The following is a 25833-nucleotide window of genomic DNA, read 5'->3' as shown; positions in this document are numbered from 1 at the left end:
GTTTTCACACATGTGAAAACAGCTTGTTCCACATTCTGCATGCCAACTAGGGCTCAGTACACATCAACAATTGTCAACCACAACTGATATCAATACCTTCACTTCGATACTGGTTCCTAAACAGTACCAATTATATATGATTATATAACTAATTTGAAGTCAAAAGTCAATTTTAACAAAAAGAAAATTACATAGTACAGTACGAATCCTGAGTCTTATTTTTCTACAGCAGTTTTCTTTTAAAAAATAATAAACAACAAATAATTTTCCTGTGCAAAAGAACAGGTGCAAACGAGTACCAGGTCAGTGCCTGCTGAGTGCACCTTAATTGTGTTTTTAACTATGAACAAACTTTTATCTGATTTTTTCTATAATGTCAATATAATCCTCCTCCTTTCTCCACCAGTTTTGGGACCACCAAAACTGACCAGTGTAAGCTTGATTCATTAGCAGCGCGTCTTCTCAGGCTGCAGCATTCGTCATGGGTCATACGTGCTGTCCGTGTGCTTGTGCTCGTGCAGAAAGTGAACAGTGCGGAAGCCCACCTCTCTGAAGCGTGCCAAAGCAGAGAAGTGAACTGTGTCTGAGTGCGGCACGCTTATAGTCATGCTGGCCAAACTATCTACACTTTAGGGTTGAAGTGTGCTTCGGCACAGGGTGGTCAGTGTGTCTGCGCTCTGAGAGGAATGCTGTGTTAGTGAGGAGGATTGGTTTGTCTGCATGTTTTCGACAGCGGAGTGGCTTAGCATGGCACTCAGCGCAGCTCGTTGAGAAGCAGGGTGGGTTGGGGATCAATACAGCCTTTCACGTTAGTCTCCAAACTCCAGAGAGTCACCAGATTTGTCGGTAGTTGCTTTTTTTGAGGAAAAGATGCTGGAGCAGTCTGACAAGACGCCAATTACAGCAACAAAGCCACTAAGTTGGCAACAACCTGCATTGCAAACCCCACCCACCTGTAACATTACAGCCATTCATCATGCATTAGCAGATCATGATCACATGATTAACCCTTAGGGTGCAGAAACTTGGCACCGAAAGACAAGACATGTTTTGATGCTGGGGAATACCAAAGTAATTCGGTCAATGCCATACAAGAACCAAACTGTGGTACCCAGCCCTAATGCCAACAAACTTCCTGTACATCCTTCATCATAGAGCATTTAGAAACACAGAACCAAAGCCAGCACTCTTCAAACTGTAACAGCTCTCTTTATTGGTTTAATTTAACACTGCTTACATTTTAACTTGTCACTGAACATGGCAGAGAGGATCCCTAAAAGTCAGTTCACCACGAGTCTGAACACTCCTCATTTATGAGCTTCTCCCAGAGAGGATCCACTATGGCGTTGGGCAGAAACTCTTCATCCTCCATCAGATGAATGGTTCGAACCCTCATCAGACGCTTAAGGCTGCCGTCCCCTGCACAGACAGACAGACAGACAGACAGACAGACAGACAGTCAACCCTCCCTAATGTGCCACAGCTCACAGTGGCTGAAGGGGGACACACATGAGGCAGCTGATGAATTATTGACTCAGAAGGAGCCACGCTTCAGTGCCTGCCCGCCTGTGGTCTGTGTGAGGAATGTCAGAGGCAGGATGTCTGTAAAGCTGAACGTGGGGGACACGTCAGCTGACAGGAAGTACAAACCTGAGCTCAGATCCTCCACAGCAGAAGTGGAGGGGCTGTGGTTGTCAGGAGCAGTGTTAGCGTGTGACTCCTGGTCCAGTGTGTAAGAGGACAGAGGTTCCCCTCTCAGCATCACCTGCAGGATCAGAGGTCAGAGTTCACATGCCTGTTCATAAACCATGAATCATTGATGACGCTGTCCCAGTGTCCACCTGGAGGGAAAGGTGACACCTGGAGGCAGCTCAGGTATCTCTCATCTGCTCTGAAGCACCATAAAACAAGTGTCTGTTACATGTATGTGATCCTCTTAAAGAGCTGTACATACAGAGCCCACAACATCACAGGGAGCGCTCAATAATTTACTGACTGACCCTGAGACTGTCACAGGAAAGAGCAGAGCCCTGAACCTTATCCCAAACGACAGGAGGAAGGAAAGAGTCTGCAGGAAGGTGTTTTCACATTTGTCTCAACTACCAGGAAGAGAAAGTTCACCTCAGCATCAAAGAGCATTAAAAAGCAGAGACTGTCAGACTCCACTGTACTTCTCCTTTAACTTCATCATGTCAGCCTCTGACCTGCCTCTGTCACTCAGACATCCCTCTGTCTGCCAACAGCAAACTGACTTTTTATTTGACACGCCATAAAACCTCTTTCATCAAGTCTGACAGTGGTTCTATAATTAGGGGTGCATTTCAAGTTCATGAGGCTTATCAATTTGAGTAAATATTAATTTCTAAAAACGACCAGTTTTACAGTGAGTCACTGAGGAGCATGAGTGGAATCTCACCAGAACCCGTCCTTCTTGAAGATGAGGTGAGACGTCGAGGTGCGACAAAATATGGCTACGGCTATAAATGATGATACTTTGACCTGTGATAAAATATTGTTGTTCCAGATCTTAATATCAACACTTATGTTTAAAAGGGACATATCATGCTGATGCCTGATTTAATACTTACATATAATATAATAAATTTGAAAACAAGGCCTTACACCCTCTGAATTTTCAAAAAATGAGATATTGTATTTTTCTGATATCCTAGAACGAGATTTGATGCCTCTGAAAATAGGTCATTGCCAGTTGGCTGCGAGATTTCGATCCTCATGACGACACGAGGTACCTTTCTTTTTATTGGAGTAATCTGATAAAGCAGCTCCTCCTCTGTGATGTCAGTTAGTCACACAACCGCCACCGAGGGATACACCCACCAAGAGCTGAGTATAAATGTATAAACTCTATATGTTACAGTACCGGTTTGACTCACCACACTGAAGCGTCCTGAGATGATCTGTGTCCAGGTGGATTTTCTTCCTCCTGAGCTGCAGAACCGTCCGGGTCTGACTCGGGGTCCAATACAAAAGGACGTATCCTACACTCTGCCATTTTATTAGTGCTATCAATGCATTGCGGTGAAGTTTTAGCAAACAGCAAACTCGCTCGGTCTGCTCCATTCAATATGGTGATTTTGTAAATACTGCCATACTGCAAAAACCGCCCCCCTGGCTCTACCCCCTCCGCCCCTCTGATAGAACTGACCAATCACAGCACAAAAGGCTGTGACGTTGTGGGGTTACTGGAGGTCATTCTCCAAAAGGAGCGTTTCAACGAGATCTTCAGAATGGCCTAAAATGAGGATATTGAGAACGCTATTGTGGGACAATGAAGGAACTAAATGACTTGTACTGAGGGCAGAAATGCTTTACAGGCATCCTAGTCTGGCATGGTGAAAAGGAGAAACAAGCATGATATGTCCACTTTAAATACAATTATCATTCAAAATTATTATTATATAAAATATTTTACGTGAGTTGGAAGTACAATATTTTTTTAAATTGCCAGCACTAGTTATACTATATCATACTATTGTGGTACTGTGATATTGTATCATGAACAAAGTATCGTGATGTGTATTACATCGTGAGGTTTGCCAGTACTCATCCCTAATGAGACGGGCTGGGCTTAATTTGACTGACGAGTAATGCTGAGAAGGGGGGCCCTGGCTTTAAGACTGAGAGCCACTCAGGGTGAGCATGGTGGACCAGTATGAGTGAGCGTTTCCACAGTGGAGCAGCCCACTCACTCTGCTCACTGAGCTGGGTTTCCACAGTGAGCTAAAGGTCATGAGGAAGTTAAACACGTTTCTACATGCACTGATGTAGTGAGGTGTCAAACCTTGTCCCAGGTGTATGCTGAGCTGACAGGGACCTTGCCACCCAGCACGGACCCCAGCCAGTGTTCAGGAGATGGGTGCACTCTGCCTTGAAGGTCCTTCAGAGAAGCGTCAGCCAGGACGTAAGCACAATGCAGGTGGGGCTGCAGAGGAAACAGACACAGTGATTCACTTTCAATATCTCTCTCTGTCTCTGCTCCAGGCCTCTCTCATGAGTCTGGTTTTGATCCAGGTCTCTGCCTGGTTAAGGAGCTTTGTTCTTGCCTCTTTAACTCCCTGAGATCAGACTGAATCCTGCCTAAAGGATGGTCTTGTTGTCTGCCTGAATCTGGAGTTAGTCCAGCTTAGAGCAGGACCAGCTGTAGCTGTGCCACGGCATCTGACAGTAAACCACACTGAGCATGCTCAGTCCACAGATCAACAAAAAGCTGCCGTGGCTTTCTGCTGTTGCTTCCACTGTTTGTGGAAGCCCTTAAAAATCCCTCCCTGAGGTCAAACCTCTGGACCCCCCCTCCTATCACATGAGAGCTGGTGCTGCACAGTATCAGACACTTTTTGCAGGAAATGCTCCATGCCCACTCCACTCAACCCACTCTGTGATTGACACAGACTGCACATGGTCTCACTGTGTCATTGCACACTCTTTCAGGAGGTGCAAAGAGAAGTCTGCTTCAGAAATGTTCAACCACAGCGATGTGAATAGTCCCTTCTTCCCACCCACATCTGTTTGTGTGGCAAGAAAAATGAGGTGTGTAAAAACAGATGGACCAGCTGCTGTACAGGATTCCCACAGTAGGTGGTGTCTTATGGTGAGCTGTCTCTGTCTGTGTAGACTCTGATGAATCTGGTCTGACATGAACCAGTCTTTACAGCTGCCACTCACTGCAGACAAAGAGGAAGACGCCTCCCAGAACCAGTGCAGGCCTTCACTGTATCAACCATATTTATTGAATACATGATATATATCAGGGGGAGGGGGTGCTGACCCATTATTTAAGTAACATCTTTTTACTCGGACAAGCACTGTGTTTGGCATCATAACTTGAACACATATAGCATTTTCTTCAGCTAACCCAATATACTATGTAACCCAGTTGAGTAACTGAGATAGTTTTTGCTGTCCCACACGCGGCAGTTCTGTGGCCAAAATGTCTTGTTGATGCCAGAGGTCAGAGGAGAATGGACAGTCTGGTTGGAGCTGATAGAAAGACAACAGTAACTCAAATAACCACTGGTCACAACCGAGGTCTGCAGAAGAGCATCTCTGAACACACAACACGTCCAACCTTGAGGCAGATGGGCTACAGCAGCAGAAGACCACACCGGGTGACCCTCCTGTCAGCTAAGAACAGGAAACTGAGGCTACAATTCACACAGCAACACCAAAACTGGACAATAGAAGATTGGAAAAACGTTTTCTGGTCTGATGAGTCTGGATTTCTGCTCCACATTCAGATGGTAGGGTCAGAATTTGGCGTAAACAACATGAAAGCATGGATCCATCCTGCCTTGTATCAATGGTTCAGGCTGCTGCTGCTGGTGTAATGGTGTGGGGGATATTTTCTTGGCTCACTTTGGGCCCCTTAGTACCAACTGAGCATGGTTTAAAGTCCACAGCCTACCTGAGTATTGTTGCTGACCATGTCCATCCCTTTATGAGCACGGTGTACCCATCTTCTGATGGCTACTTCCAGCAGGATAACGCTCCATGTCATAAAGCTGGAATCATCTCAGACTGGTTTCTTCAACATGACAATGAGTTCACTGTACTCAAATGTCCTCCACAGTCCCCAGATCTCAATCCAATAGAGCACCTTTGGAATGTGGTACCTTTCAAATTGGAAATGATACGGCACTGATGCCCAGTACCTTGCAATCAGTATCAGTACTCAACAGTACCAATTTTCAGTACTTTTTTGTGTTTATGTGGTAAAAAAATATCAATTTGTTGAATAATAATAATACAATTCCGATCCATTTAACATATTAATTCTTCAATATTTGACTTAGCAATGCTGTGTTCATGTCCAGCATGACCTACTCTTCCACTTCCTCACAGTCAAAAGGATGCATTTAGGTACCTAAACACAGTACCTTTTGATTTTATTTGAATCGGTACCCTGTACGTTTGACCGAATTTGGTCAGTACCTATAAAAGTACCCATCCCTAGTGGTGGAACGGGAGATTCTCATCATGGATGTTCAGCCGACAAATCTGCAGCAACTGTGTGATGCTATCATGTCAATATGGACCAAACTCTCTGAGGAAAGTTTCCAGGACCTTGTTGAATCTATGCCACCAAGGACTGAGGCAGTTCTGAAGGCAAAAGGGGTCCAAACAGGTACTAGCAAGGTCTACCTAAAAAAGTGGCCGGTGAGTGTATGCGATATAGGGCTGGGTATCGCCACTGATTTTCTGAAAGATTCTATTCCGATCCACAAGGCCCTGTTTTGATTTGTTTCATGATCTGATTCCATTCGATTCAATATGGATTTATTTAGTAATAATGAAGTTTCAATACTTATTCTACTTTTGCCAGGGCTTAAAGAGAAAAAACAGTGCCTGAAATATCTTCTTTTTCAATAACTATGCTAAATTTGGTTTTTGCATGGTTATTTTTCTCCCTGTCACCCCTTCCACCAGGGCTGTGTTTAACAGCTCATTTGTTCACAATTTCACAGAGAAGACTCACATTTACAAAAAGACTTTTTTTATTCTGATGCTTGTCTTTTCACTTCTTCTCAAAGAACTGATTCTCATGACTTCCCAACAAAACTGGTATTATTATCTTTAAAACTAAGATTAATAGGAGCATTATTATGATTTCTCTATTTTGCTGTAATACAATAAATATAACGCAGTTCCCTTCATTGTGAAAACAACATCCCTCCACTGTAGCTATTCCACAAACAGGGCAGACTGGGGGAACAAATTAAACACACCCTTCCCAACACCGCGTGTAGGCTTTACACGATCACAATTTTTGGGCCGATCACTGATCACCGATCAGTGAGTATTAAAAAACCGATAACTGATCACCGATCCGATCACGTGAGGAGCAATATTTAAACTACTTGTTTATGTACATATGTACTTATGTGCTGTTTCCTGAGTATCAGTCTTGCCGTGCCCCAAGCTGACTGAGATACATGGGTTAAACATCAATGACCTCTGGAGGGCATTAAAGGACTGACAAGTTCAGTTAAGTTCAGTCTGGACAATCAAAAATATAACCCAAGACAAAAATAATTAGCCCAACTTATAGTAATTAAATTACTTTATTGTAATTAATTACTTTCCTGTAACAAGTAAATACTGCAAATTAAGGACAGTAATGCTGCCTCAAACATACTGCAGCATATCAATTAAATTAACAGTCACAGACTAACTCTAGTGCAAATTAGGGCTGTGTATTGATAAGGTTTTAACGATTCCAATGCCTTATCAATCCCTGCTTATCGATCCAATTCCTTATCAATTCTCTTATCAATTCTCAAAAATATGTGGACACACCCCTGCATGTCAGCGCAAATCTCTCTGCAGGTACGTTATGTTGCTTCGCTCATCAAAAGATAGATTTATGCTGAACAGAGGGTTCAACTCGTGGATTAGAGGGAGTTACAACGCAAAATGGGACTTTACTTTCCCCAGGTAAGAGTCAAACAACTCCCCAAGCATGCAACGCGTCTCTGTCTCTGTCTCTCTCTCCAGTTAAATTGATGTGGATCGCCCATCTGCGTCCCGTCTGCCTTTCTGCAGTCACAAACAGGATGAGCGCAGACGTTTGTCTCAAAATACTCAAAGGGCACGTAAAAATAATAAAAGCCATTGTAGAAAGTTGTGCTCTACAAAGCCAGCAGTGTACCTGGACACATCGTTGGCTTCTAATCCCTCCAAGACCGACCATGTCAGTCCGAGACCCATCGAGAACGGGAGACCTCGAGACCAAGACAAGACTGAGACCAAAGACTGTCGAGGCCGTGACAAGACCGAGACCACGAAAAAGTGGTCTCAAGACCAAGACCGGTCTCGAGAACTACAAGCCTAATTCCCGCATCGTCTTTTTTGGTGAAATATAGCCACACCTTGGACCGTTTAGCGGGAGCCGGTGACATCTCTGCAACTGAGAGGTCTAGCAGCAACAACAAAAAGCACATGGAACGACGTCACCGTGCATTGCTCGTGGGGTGCGTTCGTTTGCTGTGTTAGCACACCCCGGGAGGAATCGATAGGGGAACCGAAATGGAGTTTTACTAGCAATTCCAAGGAATTGGTTAACTGCGGACCTGGTTCCAAATTAGAACTGGTTATCGATGCGCAGCCCTAGTGCAAATAGAACGAAGCTGCCTCAAAACATTCATAGACATCCACGAAATTAACAGTTTTTGAATCATTAATCATTTGCTCTCGGATTCAAACAAATAAACATGTTGATGCTGTGAAGCTAGTTTGGAGTAAATGAGACAGATTAAACACGACCATGACGTCATTGATTGATCGGTGATTTATGACATGACGCCCGATCCCGATCATTACAAAAAATGCCAAATATTGGCCGATCCGTTATAGCCGATATGATCTGTGTAAAGCCTAACCGCGTGTTAATGAAGCAGCTGATGAGGATCAGTCTGAAGACAGACAGTGAAGTCATGTCTCCTGTTCAGACCTTCAGAATTAAATTGAACATCCTGTAACAAACAACCACCTGTTAATAACTTGCGCAAGCGTCAGCTGTATGACAACACAGACGTAATGTTGAAGCAGGACAAAAACACTGAAACAGGTGGTTTGACGCTGTCTCTCTATAGTTCTGATTAAACGTAACTAACGTTAAATAAAGTTTGTTAAACTGAGATGATTGTTTGCCGAAGTTATGATCTGATGAATTAAAGTCTGCTGTGCCCCGACGTAGCAGGGGAGAGCGTGAGGAGACACGCTGATCCAGATGCATCTCAGGCTGATCTTTACTTCATATAACCTTTAAAAAACTTGCTGTAAGATATACAGAGAAAATGTATGACTATATTTCCCACTTGCAGGAACGGAGTATCCCTGTGGAGCACCCACAGTCCAAAACTGAAATCTGGTGGAGAAAGGGAATATTTTCCTTTGATCAAAAGATCCATCCTTGGACTTAATGAATAGATATCAAATTTTGAAAATGAGAATACATTTTTTTAACCCAGCCCTAATGTGATATCTATATGTGTGGGAGTCTCTTCAAAGACTGAGGGCTGGCATGCAGTGAACTGTAACACTGGGTCTCTTTGGCTGGACTAGACTTCATAAGCAGCCTGAGGTCTGGTACTTTAACTGTTTATCAGGATGTTTGTGCATCACAGAATAAAGCGGGTCCAGTCCTGGGCTGTTGGTTGGTTTGACAGGGACTCATGCTGCCACTGAATCAGTGTCAGTGGATAACTCATGAAGAAGAACCTAAGAGTGCTCAGTGAGAAGTCTGACCTTAATGAAGAGATGCAGGGCACATCCAGGATTCACTAGCCCACCCTGCATAAGCACTGAGAGGGATCTGTTCTCAGATTGGCAGTGAGCAGAACGTCTGGAGGCTGCAGACCTAGGAGCTGGTTTGATCAGATCTTTCTGGTGTCTTTCTCCTGCTTTTTGTTGACGGTTCATGGGCTGAGCAGAAAGCTGGGCCTTCTTTTTCACAAACGCCTCCACCAAAAACACCTGCTTCTGAAGGATCTCCACTAACTTCCTCTGACGTGAGGCGAGGGAGACGAGTCGAGGTTTCAACACACGCTGCCACAGAGAGGCGGACACAGTCCTGCAGAGAGAATCAAACAGCAGTTATTTAGAGAAGTAGTCTGCTGGCACAGAGCGGGGCTAACAACAGCAGTTAAAGGCTGCAGCTTGATTAGTGCTGGCTTCTCTCAGGGAGGATGGCAGGAGGAGAGAGCTTCACTGACTGTTTGTTTGGAGACGTTTCCCTCAGAGCAGAGGAGGAAACTAAACCTGTGTGACTACAGCCAGCTCAGGCAGGACGAACACTACATCACACCTTTAAACTTAAGTGTGTTTTCAATTGAGTGTGTTTTTACCTGAGTGTGTTCATACCTGCGTGTGTTTAGACCTGTGGGTGTTAATACCTGGATGTGTGTTTATACTTTTGTGTGTGTTTTACCTGTGTGTGCTTTTATTCTTGTGATGAAGCCCATGTGTGTCTCTACTTGTGTGTTGACAATATTGTATTTCTACCTGAGTGTTGTATACCTGAGTGTGTTTCTACCTATTTTTGTATATACCTGAGTGTGTGTTTCAACCTGAGTGCGTTTTTTTCCTAAATGTGTATTTCTACCTGTGTGTGTATCTAACTGAGTGTGTGTTTTTACCTGTGTGTGTTCATTTCTGAGTGTGTGTGTTTCTACCTAAATGTGTTTTTACCTCTGTGCTTGTTTATTCCCTAGTGTGTGTACATCTGTGTGTGCGTGTATAACTGAGTGTGTGTTTTTAACTGTGTGTGTTTATTTCTAAGTGTGTGTGTGTGTGTGTTTCTACCTTTGTGCTTGTTTAATCCCAAGTGTGTGTACATCTGTGAGTGTATATACCTGTGTGTGTGTGTATACCTGAGTGTGTGTTTCTACCTGAGTGTGTGTTTCTACCTGTGTGTGTGTTTTTCTACCTGTGTGCGTTTTTACCTTTGTGCTTGTTTATTTCCAAGTGTGTGTACATCTGTGTGTGTGTATATACCCGTGTGTGTTTCTTCCTGAGGGTGTTTTTTTCCTAAGTGTGTATTTCTACCTGTGTGTGTATCTACCTGAGTGTGTGTTTCCACCTGTATGTGTTTATACCCGAGTGTGTGTTTTTACCTGTGTGGGTTTATTTCTAAGTGTGTGTGTGTTACTACCGGAGTGTGTTTTCGCCTGTGTGCTTGTTTATTTCCAAGTGTGTGTACATCTGTGTGTGTGTATATACCCGAGTGTGTGTTTCTACCTGAGTGTGTTTATTCCTAAGTGTGTGTTTCTACCTGAGTGTGTTTATTCCTAAGCCTGTGTTTCAACCTGTGTGTGTTTATTTCTAAGTGTGTGTTTATTCTTAAGTGTGTGTCTCAACCTATGTGTGTTTATTCCTAAGTGTGTGTTTCAACCTGTGTGTTTTTACCTGGGTGTGTTTAATCCTAAGTGTGTGTTTCAATCTGTGTGTTTATTCCTAAGTGTGTGTTTCAACCTGTGTGTGTTTATTCCTAAGTGTGTGTTCCTACCTGTGTGTGTATACACCTGAGTGCATTTTTCTACCTGAGTGTGTTTATTCCTAAGTGTGTGTTTCTACCTGAGTGTGTTTATTCCTAAGCCTGTGTTTCAATCTGTGTGTGTTTATTCCTAAGTGTGTGTTCCTACCTGTGTGTGTATATACCTGAGTGCATTTTTCTACCTGAGTGTGTTTATTCCTAAGTGTGTGTTTTTTCCTGAGTGTGTATATTCCTAAGTGTGTTCCTACACATGTGCATGTTTTCAGAGCAGCCTTATTTTAAGTCACTCTCTGACTCTTACTCTCAGTCATAAGGACACTGTGTGGACTGACCGCTGCTTCCTGGTGAGCTGATCTCTCTCCATTAAGTGTATGTCCAACAGCTCACTGAGCTGGTTCTGGATCCTTGTCAGAGCAGCACCAAATCTGTCTGGAAACACCACAAAGTTAGATGTTGATCCTGATCAGCAGGACATTTGTAGAGCTGTGTTAATGATGTGTCTTCAAAGATGAGAAAGGACTCTGCAGATCTCATTTCTGTCACCACCAGGGGGACGGCACGGTGTAGTGCAGACCCGTGGGTTTAAAGGGCAACTCCATTTTTTTTGACACCTGGACCTTATTTATAGGTGTGTGCATGCTCATATACTCACTCAGACAAACATTGTGCAGCTCGGAGTCCTTCAGAAGTTATTCAGATCGAACAGATTTTAGCCGCACTTAGCGGGGGCCACGGCAAGGGAGCTTCAGCGTAGGACATAATCTCTGCAAAATCGCTCATTTCGGCTATATTTTTTTCATCCATTGCCAGTGTTATCACAAACACACTCCTCTTCTGTTGCCAAAGGCGAACACTGTCCACAAGCCCGGATTGGCTGAAGACAGGGGGGCCTCATGTACAAAGGCCCTAAGCACAAAAACGTGGCGTATGCCCTTCTTCACGGCAAAGTTCGACCATACCAAGAGTGAAATGCTCGTGGAAATGTGAGGTGCCTCATGCCAACTTCATGGCTGGCGCACACACCTTTCTACAGCTGTTGAGCCTTTGGCGACATTAAGAGGTGATGCTGGGAAACAGTTCACACTTGTGAACAATTAATACACCCACCAGTCTGCGGTTACATGAGTGGAAATAAAAGCATGCGCAAAGTTGTGTAAAAAACGTGTCAAAACAACGACAGCTTTATCAGACTGGGGGCTCTGTAAACAGAGGAATAAGCAGAGAGTGCGTGTTCAGAGACAGAGAGGATATACTGAACCGTGGTGACACCTGGCTCATCAGACACTTTAGGTTTCTGAGAGTAATCCAGACTACAAGCTGGCAAAGTTTGGTCTTTTTAACATTTATAGTAAGAACACCAAAAAATGTTAAAAACACGGTTGATGAACAGTTAATGCGCCCCATGTACAGACAATCATTTTGATGAAATACTGATGAGAAGGAGCTGAAACATGACACACTTTCTTCAAGGTTCCCACCAGAAAAATGTGACCTCATGTGGCTTTGGAGCAAACCATTGCTGATTTATAGGGGTTTTTCAATGAGTAACACTGTTGACACAGAGTTCTCTGGCACACAAGTGCATTATTTGATCTAAATTAGTTATTTAAATAGTTTCTAAAACACGTTTGTCATGATTCAATGATTATTTTGAACAAATAAAGCTGAAAACATTGGTTTGTACCTATGACACTTTTTACTGAAGTGGACCTAACGTGCATCACTGCCCTACCTGCATCCCGTGGAGCTGAAAGGAACCTCGTTGACATTTCTGTTTGCTTCTTCCAAAGCTCCTCCAAAACCATCACAAAGCTTTCTGTTTGGCTGATCTGTAAGAAGAATAAAAGCTCAGCGTGTCTTATTCCAGCTGCTGGAGATTTTTAAAGCACATTTGAATACTATGAAGGCCTGAAGGTGTAAATAGCTCGAACACTCTTAGCCTTGGCGTGTTTTTCTCTCCGTTGAATGCCAGCCAGCTCTCTGGCGCTGGCTCTGTCACCTGACTCTCTGGGTTGTGTGTTTGGACTGAAGTTTCTCTGGCTGCAGAGCTGTTTGTGGCACTGAGCCTCAGAAGATTTACGACCTGAAAGAAGTCAGCATTCAGACCTCAGCTGCATTCAACACTCAGAACTTTAAAGGCATCAGCACAGTTTATAAATGAATTGTGCACTGCAGTGAAGACTCATTCTGTATTTCAGTCAGACAGGAATATGTTTCCTTCATTGGAGAGGTTTCTTCTGGTGTAGATTTACAACAAAGATGTGCTTGCTAAGTTTCTGTGGGATTCTTGGTTAAAGTGAAATGCTTGAACACTTTTGCTCTGCAAACTCAGAACGTGAGTGCACCTGGATGTTTGTGCTGTTCGGATGCTTCATGAGGCTTCTCTGCAGAAACCAAAGAGTCTCTGAAAGTCAGGAGCAGCCTTTTCATCTGTTCCTCCTTTGCCAAGTCCAAGGCACTAATGCCCCCAAGCGTCCTGTCACAGGTGTTTGACCCAAATTGAAGGAGAAGCTTTACCACCTGTGAAACAAACAGATTGAACAACCTTAACACTGACCCACTCCGGCCAGACTTACAATCAGATGTCCAATCAGTCACCCACTAAGCAAACCTAAACATGGTAACCGTGCATCACCAAACCCTGAAAATGACAGGTGCAAGATCTGGTGGCTCTAAAACCAGCAATCTGAGCAACCAGAGCAAATCTTTAACATGGACTGATCACAGGAAAAACAAAGTCAGATCTGATCACAGTCAAACTCACAGTCAGATCTGTTTACAGTCATATCTGTTCACGGTCAAACCTACAGTCAGATCTGTTAAAGCTATGGTCTAAGATTTGGAAGCTTTGTACATCTCAATAATACCGGTTATAGGGCTGTGATGGTCCAATGGTCCAATCTACACAATATAAAGACCCAAAAGAATGAAAAAAATGCATTCAGTATATCCGCTGCAAAGTTGCTAGTTGACCTAGCCGAACCACACATGGTATGCGCGGTTCAGATAGGTACGTGAGTCCATCCAATCCATCTCCCTCGCTTTGCACCGTCATGCCCATGGTCCCACCTCGTCCTTCCCCACTACCCCTTTCACGTCAGCTAGCTGCTCAGTTACCGAAGCGCCATGGAGCCAGAGATGACGACTGACGCCGAGACAGCTGAGTTTCTGTTGAACACTAGCGGCCATGGATCCAACACAATCACAAACATTTCTCCCCCACGTCACAGTGCCTCACCACCACAACAAGTGCTTTGCTGTATCTTCAAAAGAAATAAGTGTGATCTTAATGGCTGTCCGTTCAACTCTTGGATTTTGGTCCACACACAGCTCAGTAGCGCGTCACGGGGAAACCGAGGCTGTGCTTCACATATCAGCTGGCAAACAGCTGTTCGCAGAAACAGGTAATGACTTTGTTTCCCACAGTGGGAGATGTCAGCTGAATAACTCTGGTTAGTCTGTACCTGTACTGGCTAATGACTGAACGCTGCTGGTCAGAACAGGTCGGCTCTGTCAATGGATTTTAGCATAAGTTAGCCACACATCTTTAGCATTGTAAACTGAGCTGGTGAAGACACGCCGAGAAAGGTAAAGCCTCGCCCACAGTCTGCTCTGCTCTGATCAGCTGGTAGTGGCAACGCCAGACCTGCTTCGCCGGCTAATTCATGGTTTGATCGCGCCGGTCTAATTGAAAAAGCTACCACTGTGTGTTACAAGGAGGGTGACTGTGTTGTTTGTTACATTTTCTGCCTTCTTGCTCTGTCGGAGGGGGTGTGTTGTTAGGAGGTGAAGAAGGGCGATACGAGCTGGGGGGTGGGATCTTGGAACACGGAGGGGAGGGGTGAGTGAGGCTGCGTTTTTCAAATGTGTCTCATCAGCCAAACTGGGTTTCAGATCGTAGACCATAGCTTTAACAGTCACACCTACAGTCAGATCTAATCATAGTCAAACAAACAGTCAGATCTGATCATGGTCAAACCCAAGGCCAGATCCATTCACGGTCGAACCTACAGTCAGATCTGTTAAAAATCAGATCTGTTCATGGTCAAACCTACAGTCAGATTTGATGACAGTCAAACTTACAGTCAGATCTTATCACAGTCATATCTACAGTCAATTTCTTCACAGTCATACCTACAGTTAGATTTGATAACAGGCAAACCTTCATTCAGATCTGATCACAGTCAAACTTACAGACTACATGAACAAACCGATTCCCAGGACACAGCAGTTGCTGGTTTACTTTCTTGGGTTTTCTGTGTCTGTGTGGTTTCTGGACCTGAGGCTTCTGTGTAAAACACAGTAACAAAACAGCACACATGAACACGTGTTTATTGAGGCCTCTTGATGTGACCTCTCTGGGTGGCCCTTTACGTCTTCTTTAACTCAAACTGGACGGCGTGTAGACAGTCAGAGCCTGTCCACTATTGGATCTTTTTCTACTGAGGTTTTTTTTGTTCAATCCAGGATTCAAGATAATTCTGTTCAAATATTTTGTTTTTTATTCTATTCTATTCTATTTTATTCTATAAAACGGAGAAGAGGGATGTATTGGGCTGTATGCTCTCCTCTTTAATGAGCCAAAAACAAAGGGGCTGTTTCTCCCCCTCTCTAAACTCATTATTTCTCCTCTCCTAAATTCTCTTCTTTTTTATTGTCTTTTACAAACTCAGTCCACATACTCGCATATCTCCCTGCATTGAGACACTTAAAACTGGAAAAACCTGTCACTATAAACCACACACACAGGTTCGCTACATCTTAATGTCTTCCTGCGCTCCTCCATCACCTCTTGGTTTCCTGAATGAACGGCATCATGCAGCGGTGTGACACCATCCTGGCTCCGAGCGCAGGAATCCGCTCCAGCCTTCAGCAGCTCCTCCACCATAGGCTCACTGCCCTCAGCCACAGCCTCATGGAGCGCTGTCCAACCTGACGTACCAAGACAACATGCACTGATGGGAGCGGGGTACTTTTTCAGAGTTTCAAACTGTTAAATGACCAGAGACAGAGGTACATGTATCTGCATACTAAGCAAAAACCTGCGTGATCCTTCACGTTGACGCTGATCCCAGCCTGAATCAGCGCTCTGACTGTCTGCAGATCGCCTCTCTTGCATGCTCGGTGCAGAAGAGTCTCTCCCCAGGGGTTTCTCTTGTGGAGTACACTGGCGTTTCGTGGGACATTTACTGCTTGGAGGGAGAGAGATATGTGACAAAGGAGGACGAGGAATCAGGAAAAATGCCTCAGTTTCACTTTTTTCCTCAAAGAAAACTTTTTTCACTCTTTTCTTGTCACATGTCAGTTTTTACAGTCACACAGGGCATATAGTTGTTCATAATGAAGCATTTCAAAACCATCATCCTGCTCTGTGCTGCATGGCGCTGTGCAGTGTGATTCTTATGCTGTATGTGTAAATTAGGGGTTAGCCTCAAACTTCAGTCTCTATTTTCTTGTGGAACTTTTTGCACTTTCTATACACTTTCTTACTTTTGTTTTCTTGATTGCTGCTGTGACTCCTGAATTTCCCCTCGGGGATAAATAAAGTATTTTCTATTCTATTTATATTATATTCTATAATCTAGGTCTCAAACTTGGGTCTCTAACTCAAACCTCAGTTTCAGATTTTAGCGTCAGTCTCATACCTCAGTTTCAAACCTTGGTCTCATACTTTAGTAGGGTTGTCAAAAGTATCGATACTTAAAAAAGTATCGATACTAAAATGTTGTATCCGGATACAATACTCACTTTCAAAAGTATCGATACTACCCCCCCACCCCCCATGCCAAGCCGCTGACGCTGCGTCCCTCTCTCTCTGCCTCCTCACACACACACGAGAGCAGCCATTAGCCACAACGAGCGATTAAAGGCTGGCGTAACGTTAATGATTATAAACAGGGCTGCTAACTGTCACGCATTTGCCGTGAGACTCACACATTTGGATGGTTTCACCCGCACTCATGCCACACCTCCGATTTCTCACGCTCAAGTCAGAGGCACAGAAGCACAGAGGACGCAGAGGTCGTGTTGTGTAATATACAAGATACGCAGGTATGCACCCTATACCCACTAGAAACCCCCAAGAAATACCATATAACCACTATAAAACATAATTATAGGATGGTTGTGTAACGTATACTTTCACTTTCCGTGTACGCGCGCTCCTCTTTGTGCCGGCGTGCATAAAGGCGCAGATAGACACGCATCCCAGCAGACAGTGAGAGATTGTCAGTCACTATGTGTGATTTTATATTTCAAACTGTGTCTTGATAGCTCATGAGCACATTTTAAATGCACACAGAGACTTAAAAAAGACGAGTCAACCTTTTGATGAATCAAAATGCAGCATTGTTCATCAGTTCATCTGAGCTGCTGTTTTCACTCACTCACTGTTTTCTAAATGATAAATTCATCCTGAGGTTCCCTGGGTCACATATTCTTCATGATGTGAGCAATCTTTGAAGGATCAAGCTTCAAATACAATCTACTAGTGGCTGTTTTTTTGGCTGTTTTTAGTGGACAGTGCATACTTCAGGCAAAATTTTGTAAAAATGTCTTTATTTTTTTTTTTTTTTTGCACTACCTCAGGCCTAAAACTTTCTTTTTACACAACTGTTTGTTGTGTGTGTGGTACTGTTAATTGTTACATGTTGCAACAGAGATTATATTTGCTTTTTTTTGTTAATAAAAATGTTTCTCTTAAATATTAGGTTCTTTCTTTTTCATCCTTGTGGTATCGAAAATAGTATCGAGTATCGAATATTTTCCTGAGTATCGGTATCGAGTTGAAAATTTTAGTATCGTGACAACCCTATACTTTAGTATAAATTTTTAAATGTTGGTCTCAAACTTTAACCTTAGTCTGAAACCTCAGTCTAAAACTTTAATATCTAACAAATAATCTCAGTCTCAAACCTTGGCCTCAAACTTGGGTCTCTTACTCAAATCTCAGTCTCAAATTTTTGCGTCAGTCTCATACCCCAATCTCAAACCTTGGTCTCATACTTAAGTATAAAACTTCATGTCAGTCTCAAACTTTAGTCTCAAACTTTAATCTTAGTCTGAAACCTCAGTTTCAAGCTTAAAGTGATACTCTGGGATGGAACAAGTTGGGTCCTTTCACAAGGTTTAGGGCAGAAATTACCCCTACAGCAGTGATTTTGTGCAGCAGAAGCCCAGAGCGCTCACACCAAACACCCCCTCCCTGCTCCTCTGCCGGTTTCCTCTGCACTCAGACGGGGCCATATTTTACTTGACCAAAAACACAAATAAACGGACTCCCACTAAAAAAAATCTGATATTGGTCTGCATTCACGCTTTATTTAGAGAATTTTCAGCGCGTTACTTTCACACAAAAACACAGCTAAATTAGGCTCTAGTTCTCATTGTGTCTCTTCGTCCTGGCAGACTACCTGTGTTTGTTTATATCTGGCACGCCGTGCACGGACTGATACGAGCACCTCGTAGCCAGCTGTGGCTCTGGAGTAGAGGTAGCGCCGTTTTACAACACAATGAGAACTAGCGCCTTATTTAGCGGTGTTTTTGTGTGAAAGTAACGCGCTGAAAATTCTCTAAATAAAGCGTGAATGCAGACCCATATCAGATTTTTTTTTAGTGGGAGTCCGTTTATTTGTGTTTTTGGTCAAGTAAAATATGGCCCCGTCTGAGTGCAGAGGAAACCGGCAGATGAGCAGGGAGGGGGTGTTTGGTGCGAGCGCCCTGGGCTTCTGCTGCACAAAATCACTGCTGTAGGGGTAATTTCTGACCTTGTGATAGGACCCAACTTATTCCATCCCAGAGTATCACTTTAAGTCTCAGACTGGAACCTTAGTCTTAAACCTCGGTCTCTAACTTTAGTCTTGAGGGAAAATGTCAAGCCTTACTAGAATAGAATAGAAAATACTTTATCCCAGAGAGGATTCAGGAGGAGTCACAGCAGCAACTAAGAAAACCAAATTAAAAAAGTGTATAGAAAGTGCAAAAAGGTCCACAAGAAAATAGATGCTGACAGCTTGTCCACCACTCTCCAGCCCAGCCAGTCTCCACCTCCACAGGGTCCAGGACTGAGCCTCCCCAGCAGTCTGTTCAGTCTCTGTCTCCTGGATCCTGTCTGCTCACAGCAGGTGTAGCTCCTCCAATGTGTTGTTGGTGTCTGATGTTAGCTCTGTTAGCCATGCCAGTAAATAGCATGATGCTACTCTGCCCTTTGGTATTCCCTCTGTTGCTAGGTTAGCACAGCTAGCTCGTCCATCTTATTGAAGATAGATAGATCTTACGTTCCCAATAATGATCGATGGAAGGACAGGTCCATGTCGTCACTTCTTCGCTCACACCTCAGTACCTAAAACCTCAGGAAACCTCTGTCTCATAGTTAAATTTCATTCTCAAATCTCAGTATCAAACCTTGGTCTTAAACTTTAGTCTCAAACTTAAATCTCATACTTGTACATTTCAAACTTTAATTCTGAGTCTCACACTTCATACTCAAACTTTAGTCTCAATCTTAAACTTTAATCTCGTCTTAGTCTCAGAGGATAAGATGTATGTTACGCACAGGTGATCCAACTGAAACAGGTTTTTGTTCGGCCCTTTTGTCCTCTGCTCTAAAGAGTCTGTAAGTTGGCCTTACCTGTGTGTGAAGAGGAGTTTCTGCTTGGTGGATCTAAATCACTCATTTTCATGAATTCAGCAGCCCACTGTGCTGTAAGAGATCAAGATTCAACCACAAGTTCAGGCCCTGTCCACACATAGCCGGGTATCTGGGAAACTGCATATAATTTTATACCTCCTGTCATCCACACAAAACAGCGGTTTAATGTCACTAAAAACAATGTTCTTTGAAAACTTCAACCAAAGTGAAGATTTTGGAACAGTCTGGTTTAATGGCTTTGTTTATACCTGGAAAACAGAGTTTTTGGTTCTCAAACGCCACAGCTGAATGGCAGGATGAAAAAAAACCTGAATGTCTTTGAACACAATTTGGATCCCTGTTCTAATCTTTTATGATTAACAGTTTATGACTTATTTATGTATGAAGTGTTTGCACTGATGTCACAACTTGGGTAGTTACCAAGATGTCTTGCCACATCAGAGGTATGGAGATTCAAATCTGACATTCAAGAGCAGATATGAGATTCGCCTGAGTATATATGAGATCCGTGGGTGTGCTACAGTCTAGCCGAGCCATCGCCATCATATCCTCCCATTGTGATTGGCTACGGTCGTCGTCTCATATGATTGACTATGGTCTTTTTGCTGGAGAAAGTAAACAAGAAAGGGCAGCAAGACATTAAATTCACCTCAAAGGTTCAAGAAGAATACCAATAGCTACTGAAACACCTCACGTAAGTTATTTGATTTCACTAGTTTCCTCATTCAAACCTACGTTTATATTTTGCTAAAAAATATATAAAAGAAACTCTCTAAATTACAGGCAAATAATTCAGATCAAAATTTTTACAGTTATATATTATATAGTTAAAGGTACGTTTGACCGTAGCTAGAAACAGGGTGGGGGGGTACGATGACAATGGCTGGGCCCACCCACTGACTGCCACGGAGAGAATCTGCTTGTGAGCGAGCAGGAGAAATAGTCAAGGCCATTAAGTTCATTTTTTCCGAGGTCGTTATAGCAGCCATCTTGGAGCTTTAATAATGGCTTCTTTCTATAACGCACTTCTCTATATCTTACCTCCTAGATGACCTAAATTCATGATTGCAATGGTTGAATCTACATTTTTGGGGGCAAGGAATCCAATGAGGCTGACTGCACTGTAAATAAGACATGTATGGGTGGGTATTTTGCATTTTAATCATGTCTTAGAGTGTTTTACATGATAAAATAGCTGGCTGTTTTGATTGAAACATGCCTGGCTTTTTTTTTCTTACATTTTGTAGAATAGTCCCCTCAATAAAATAAAAAGGTCCCTATAGAGGCTTATATTTTCAGTTCACTTGATATGATACCTTCAAAAACTGTGAGCACAAATAATCTGATGCATGTAGTAACAGAACAGCACGGGTGGTTCGGATTGGTCAACTAGTACGCAGCTTTGCAGCGGATATACTGAATGGATTTTTTTTGTTCTTTTTGGTCTTTATATTGTGTAGATTGGACCATAGGACCATTACAGCCCTATAAACAGTGTTATTAAGATGTACAAAGCTTCTAAATCGTACACCATAGCTTTAAGGGACCCTCAAAGTTGATGAATGGGCAGGTTGTCTTTTAAGAGTTGTCTTTTGTAAGATGTAATAAAGAGTATTAGTGCAATATTACATTGTTTGGACGACATACATATCCATATGAACATAAAACACAATTTTATCATGTTGAGATTCAAAATACACAACCATTGGATTCATTGCCCCCAAAAATGTAGATTTAACCATTGAAACCATGAATTTAGGTCATATAGGAAACAAGATATGGAGAAATTCGTTTTTGAAAGAGGCCATATTTAATCTAAGATGGCTGCCATAACGATCTCAGAAAAAAATGGCAACATTGGTTTTCTGATTTCTTACGTTAGAAGGTTTCCAAAAATGTATAGTTTTATAAATCTCCGTCTTCATCTTACATATTGACCTAAGCAACCTGACTAAAAGCTTCGCGGGCTGAAGAGCCTCTGCCTTTGACCAAAAGTAATAGATCTGCTGGCACGGATGCCAGACTTCAGCGCGCGCGCGGCTACTTAGCAGATGTGCGCGCGGATCTCATATAGGGCCGCGCGAATTCTGACGGTATGATGAGAGTAACTCCCACATGGTCGAGCTCGATTTGATAACGTCCCGTGAAAACACTAAAGAACTGCAGAACTGTTACAGCGGTAAAGGAAGAGATTCATCCGCTGCTCTTGGTGACTCAGCGTGAGCATGTGCTAGCGAATTAACATAGTCAGTATAAACACATCGACTCAAGCACTCATACACTTAGCCAACTCGACACCACACACATCCCGTTCTTGTTGGGACAGCATTTATCCATACGACACACGGGACACATCCCTGAACAGCAAATACAACATCTACAGAAAACTATTAGCTTCCCGTTAGCCGTCGGAGCTTCATACCCGCCCTCTTCAACGGCAGATTCAAGGCAACACTCTGAACTAGGGTCACATACACCATGTCAGAAACACAAACTTGACCTTCAAACACTTCTGTTACCTATTAGCAGGGTGTTTATTACACCAAGCCTACCTGAAAGAAACATGGAAACGTAGTCCAGGTAAATGGGGATCTCTTAGCTACCGCTCTCCCTCTGCCAGCTTCTGCTGAAGGGGTTCAGTCCAGTACCCTGCTTAGCGCGCCCTCTACTGACGAGGCTGAGTAAAGCAGGAGTAACGTCACAGACATTGAAAACCCCTCTTTCTTTGCCTTCTTTCCTTTTTTCTTTCATAGTGGGGTGCCATGTATGGGTAATTTCTCATTTTCATTTCAAACTGAAGCAAAAGTTTTGTTTGAACTTCTAAATTGATTGAAAGGGTCTACAGATCAATTTTGGTTCGAGGGTCAAGCGAGTGGATCAAACAATTGCAAGCTTATAAGAAGTACATAAGGTCTTCTTTTTCTGACAGAAATCCAACAGGTGAAGAAATGGGCCTGTGCATTGACTGAAACTGCATCATATGAATGTATGCTTAGTAGATAAGGTGATTACAGAGGGGATGGGGCGACACCTTGGGACAGGTTTTGGGATTACATAAAGGTAGATGGGATCTCCAGTAGAATTCTGTTTTTCTTGTTTTGCTTTGTTGTACTTCCCTCAAGAAAAATCTTGCAATACTATATAAACCAGCAACATGTCTGTATGAAATAGGTCGAAGTAGGTTAAGTATGTGTGAGTGTGTGGGAATGCATGCTTAAAGGTATGAGTACAAGTACACATGAGCATGTATACTGATACTGTTCATGTACATATTACATATTATAATGTATCCACTCTCTTCTGCAGTTATTGCCTATTTCATATTTGGTTGTCTTTCTTTCTTTCTTTCTTTCTTTCTTTCTTTCTTTCTTTCTTTCTTTTTTTCTTGCATTTATGTATTTGCTGTCAGAGTCAATTGTCAATCGTCTGTTTCTGTATGAAGAAACATACGAAGTGTTCCCCTTATACCCTATACTTTAAGTAGTTTTGAAACCAGTACTTTTACACTCTTACTTAAATAGAAAGCTCAAGTTGATACGACAACTTCTACAAAAGTCTTTTCAAACCCTACTATCTATACTTCTACTGGGGTCACAAATGTTAATACTTTTGACACCTCTGGCACAGAGCTAGTCTAACTGAAGTAAAACACTGCCAGCAGGATTGTTCATAATTTACTTAATTCAAACTGTAGAATGAGGTACAACATCTCATTTTAGTGCCCTCAGAATTCTCCCTGGCTAAATAGATTCATAGGTATTCAAGGACTATGTCTATGGGATTTTGATACGTTACCATTTGGGATGGGCGAGTACTGGTAACAGTATCAGGTATTGGGCCTGATACCAGCCTTTTTTGAAGATATTGGTACCCGAAGGCTGCAGATACCAGCAGCCGATACTCTAGGGAAAAAATCTCTTATGCCAAGCAAGTCCTCCTTGCCGGAAGTGGCCATTAGTTGTTGCTACTTACTGCGGTTTAACCATAGAAAGGAAACGATAAGTGAAGCTAAAAATTATTATTAAAAATTGATTAATAATTTAGTTGCTAGGCGCCGCCTTGTTGGCTATGGCGGCCTTTTGTAGCAGCTCTCTCTTCTTTGGTCGTTTCTTGTAATTTTTTTGTCTCTTTTTCGTCATCTTTGTATTTGGAGTGGACTATTATTTTGTATGGCTCATTTGTTGGTCATGGACACCAAACTTTTTGTGGCTTCAGTGATATTTTTACTACTTTTCTCCTGTGTTTGTCTGGAGATCCTACATGTAACCATGGCTGCATTGTTTACATGTGTAATTAGCTGTTAGCAGCCTGTAGAAAGTCAATGCTAAGTGGTGTAAGGCCTGATATGAGGTGAGGACGGCGTGCTGGTTCTCAGGTGTGAGCTAAGAAGTGACAACGTGGACCTGTCCTTCTATCCATTCTTATTTGGGAACGTAAGATCTATCTCCAATAAAATGGACGAGCTAGCTGTGCTAACCCAGCAACAGAGGGAATAGCAGAGGGCAGAGTAGCATCATGCTATTCACAGACATGGCTAACGGAGCTAACATCAGACACCAATGCCATGTTGGAAGAACTTCACATGCTGTGAGCAGACAGGATCCAGGAGACAGAGACTGAACAGACTGCTGAAGAAGCTCAGTCCTGGACCCTGTGGAGGTGGAGACTGGCTGACTGGACAATGATGGACAAGCTGTCAGCATCTATTTTCTTATGGACCTTTTTGCACTTTCTAAACACTTTCTTACTTTTGTTTTCTTGATTGCTGCCGTGACTTCAGTTTCGTTGTACTTGTTACAATGATAATAAAGTTCCATTCTATTCAATTAACAGAAACAGAATTAGGGAATAACCTGAAATGATGAACCACTCTATTAACCCTGAAAAACACAACCATTAATATTCTGATCTGGTGCAGTTCTCTGGATGTAGTTTTTTGGTTCTTTTATCATGAACCGGGTCTCACACTCATCAGTCTGTGTGCTCTTATTGGTTTGGGAGGGTTTATGATTTATTGACACGTTTATGTTCTGGTATGTCACAGTCTGGTAAGTGTCCACGGATAATGTAGTCATCATGAGCATCGAGTGACAGCTGTGTGTTTAAATTTCTCTACGGGTATATGCTGGATTTCTCAGATTTTCTCCACTTTCTCCAACCGATAGCTTTCCCCTTTTCTCATCTCTTCTCCCACCCACTGCTATTACTGCCACTACACATAACTGGGAGCTGTTTACTGCCCGTCAAAGTGATGCTATTATGTTAAAAATATGTTTTTTGGTGGCTGACTCCCCCACATTGGTTGACAAACTAAGCAGTCTCTCTTCTTAAATGCAGAAACATTAAGGATTTAGGATTTGAGTGAGTAATATAAGGGTTTGAATCGAGCTGTAGTTACTGGCCCGTGCCTCATGGGGGCGTTGATCAGTCTCATTGTTATGACTTGTGAGGTGAAGGGACAGCAAACTGTCAGCCACTGCCACTTATCGCGCTTGGTCTTTCCTCTATCATCACCACATACAACACTGTTACCTGCTCTTAACTTAAGTCTCTCTCTCTCTCTCTCACTCACACACACACACACACACACACACACACACACACACACACACACACACACACACACACACACACACACACACACACACACACACAAAGCTTTCCAGTGTTGAGAAATTCTGTGTAAATGAGTCACACAGCTTTCATTGATTTTTTCCTGAAATGAGATCTCAAGTAGGTGTTCACTGTTGGTCTTAATAGCGCATACCAGAGGTGTAAGTCCTGTGTTTTTCAGTTACAGGGGATTTTTGCACTTTGAAGGCAACTGAAATAAGCACATGCTTTGAATGATAATTCAAATCATTAATTATAAATTCAAATCACAAATGTTCTGCAAGAATACTGTTAGTGTTGACGGCAAGTCCACTGGAAACATCTGTTTCAATTGAGTTTTGTTGTGTGAGGTTTATTTTGCTTTAGATATAAGTAACTTAAAAAAATATTATGATTATTGTTGTTGTTATAGATATTATTAAATATTGTTATGCAAAAAAGGCAGACCATTCAAATAAATGTATTTTGACTGATGCTCAAAGATGAACATGAAATAAAAATAATGAATTAATTAATAACAATGAAAAAATTTATTTATTATTTGACAATATATGCATTC

General features: G+C 42.6%; 1 protein-coding gene across 3 annotated transcripts; it reads right to left on the bottom strand.

The window, feature by feature from the left end:
• Positions 1 to 1209: 1209 nt before the first annotated feature.
• On the bottom strand, positions 1210 to 22353 carry LOC141790662 (ankyrin repeat domain-containing protein 31-like). 3 transcript variants are annotated; one of them, XM_074670683.1, is made up of 12 exons: positions 22214 to 22353; positions 19641 to 19712; positions 16054 to 16203; positions 15801 to 15943; positions 13357 to 13531; positions 12943 to 13094; positions 12744 to 12840; positions 11344 to 11440; positions 9265 to 9589; positions 3803 to 3943; positions 1651 to 1765; positions 1210 to 1419 (listed from the first exon to the last, which is right to left on the bottom strand). In XM_074670683.1, exons 1-12 carry the CDS (start codon positions 22224 to 22226, stop codon positions 1286 to 1288), a joined length of 1614 nt encoding a protein of 537 aa, XP_074526784.1. In that variant the 5' UTR covers positions 22227 to 22353; the 3' UTR covers positions 1210 to 1285. The 3 variants fall into 3 exon arrangements, with proteins under 3 accessions (XP_074526784.1, XP_074526785.1, XP_074526786.1); XM_074670684.1 differs by having other exon boundaries at positions 16054 to 16200; XM_074670685.1 differs by lacking the exons at positions 19641 to 19712; positions 22214 to 22353 and having other exon boundaries at positions 16043 to 16199.
• Positions 22354 to 25833: the final 3480 nt, after the last annotated feature.

The sequence above is a fragment of the Halichoeres trimaculatus genome, unplaced genomic scaffold (assembly GCF_033239565.1).
Source record: "Halichoeres trimaculatus isolate MK-OKI-2021-1 unplaced genomic scaffold, fHalTri1.1 fHalTri1_scaffold_5, whole genome shotgun sequence".
Lineage (NCBI taxonomy): Eukaryota > Metazoa > Chordata > Actinopteri > Labriformes > Labridae > Halichoeres > Halichoeres trimaculatus.
The sequence above is the reverse complement of the archived record's forward strand: the minus strand, read 5'-3'. Positions and strand labels throughout refer to the sequence as shown.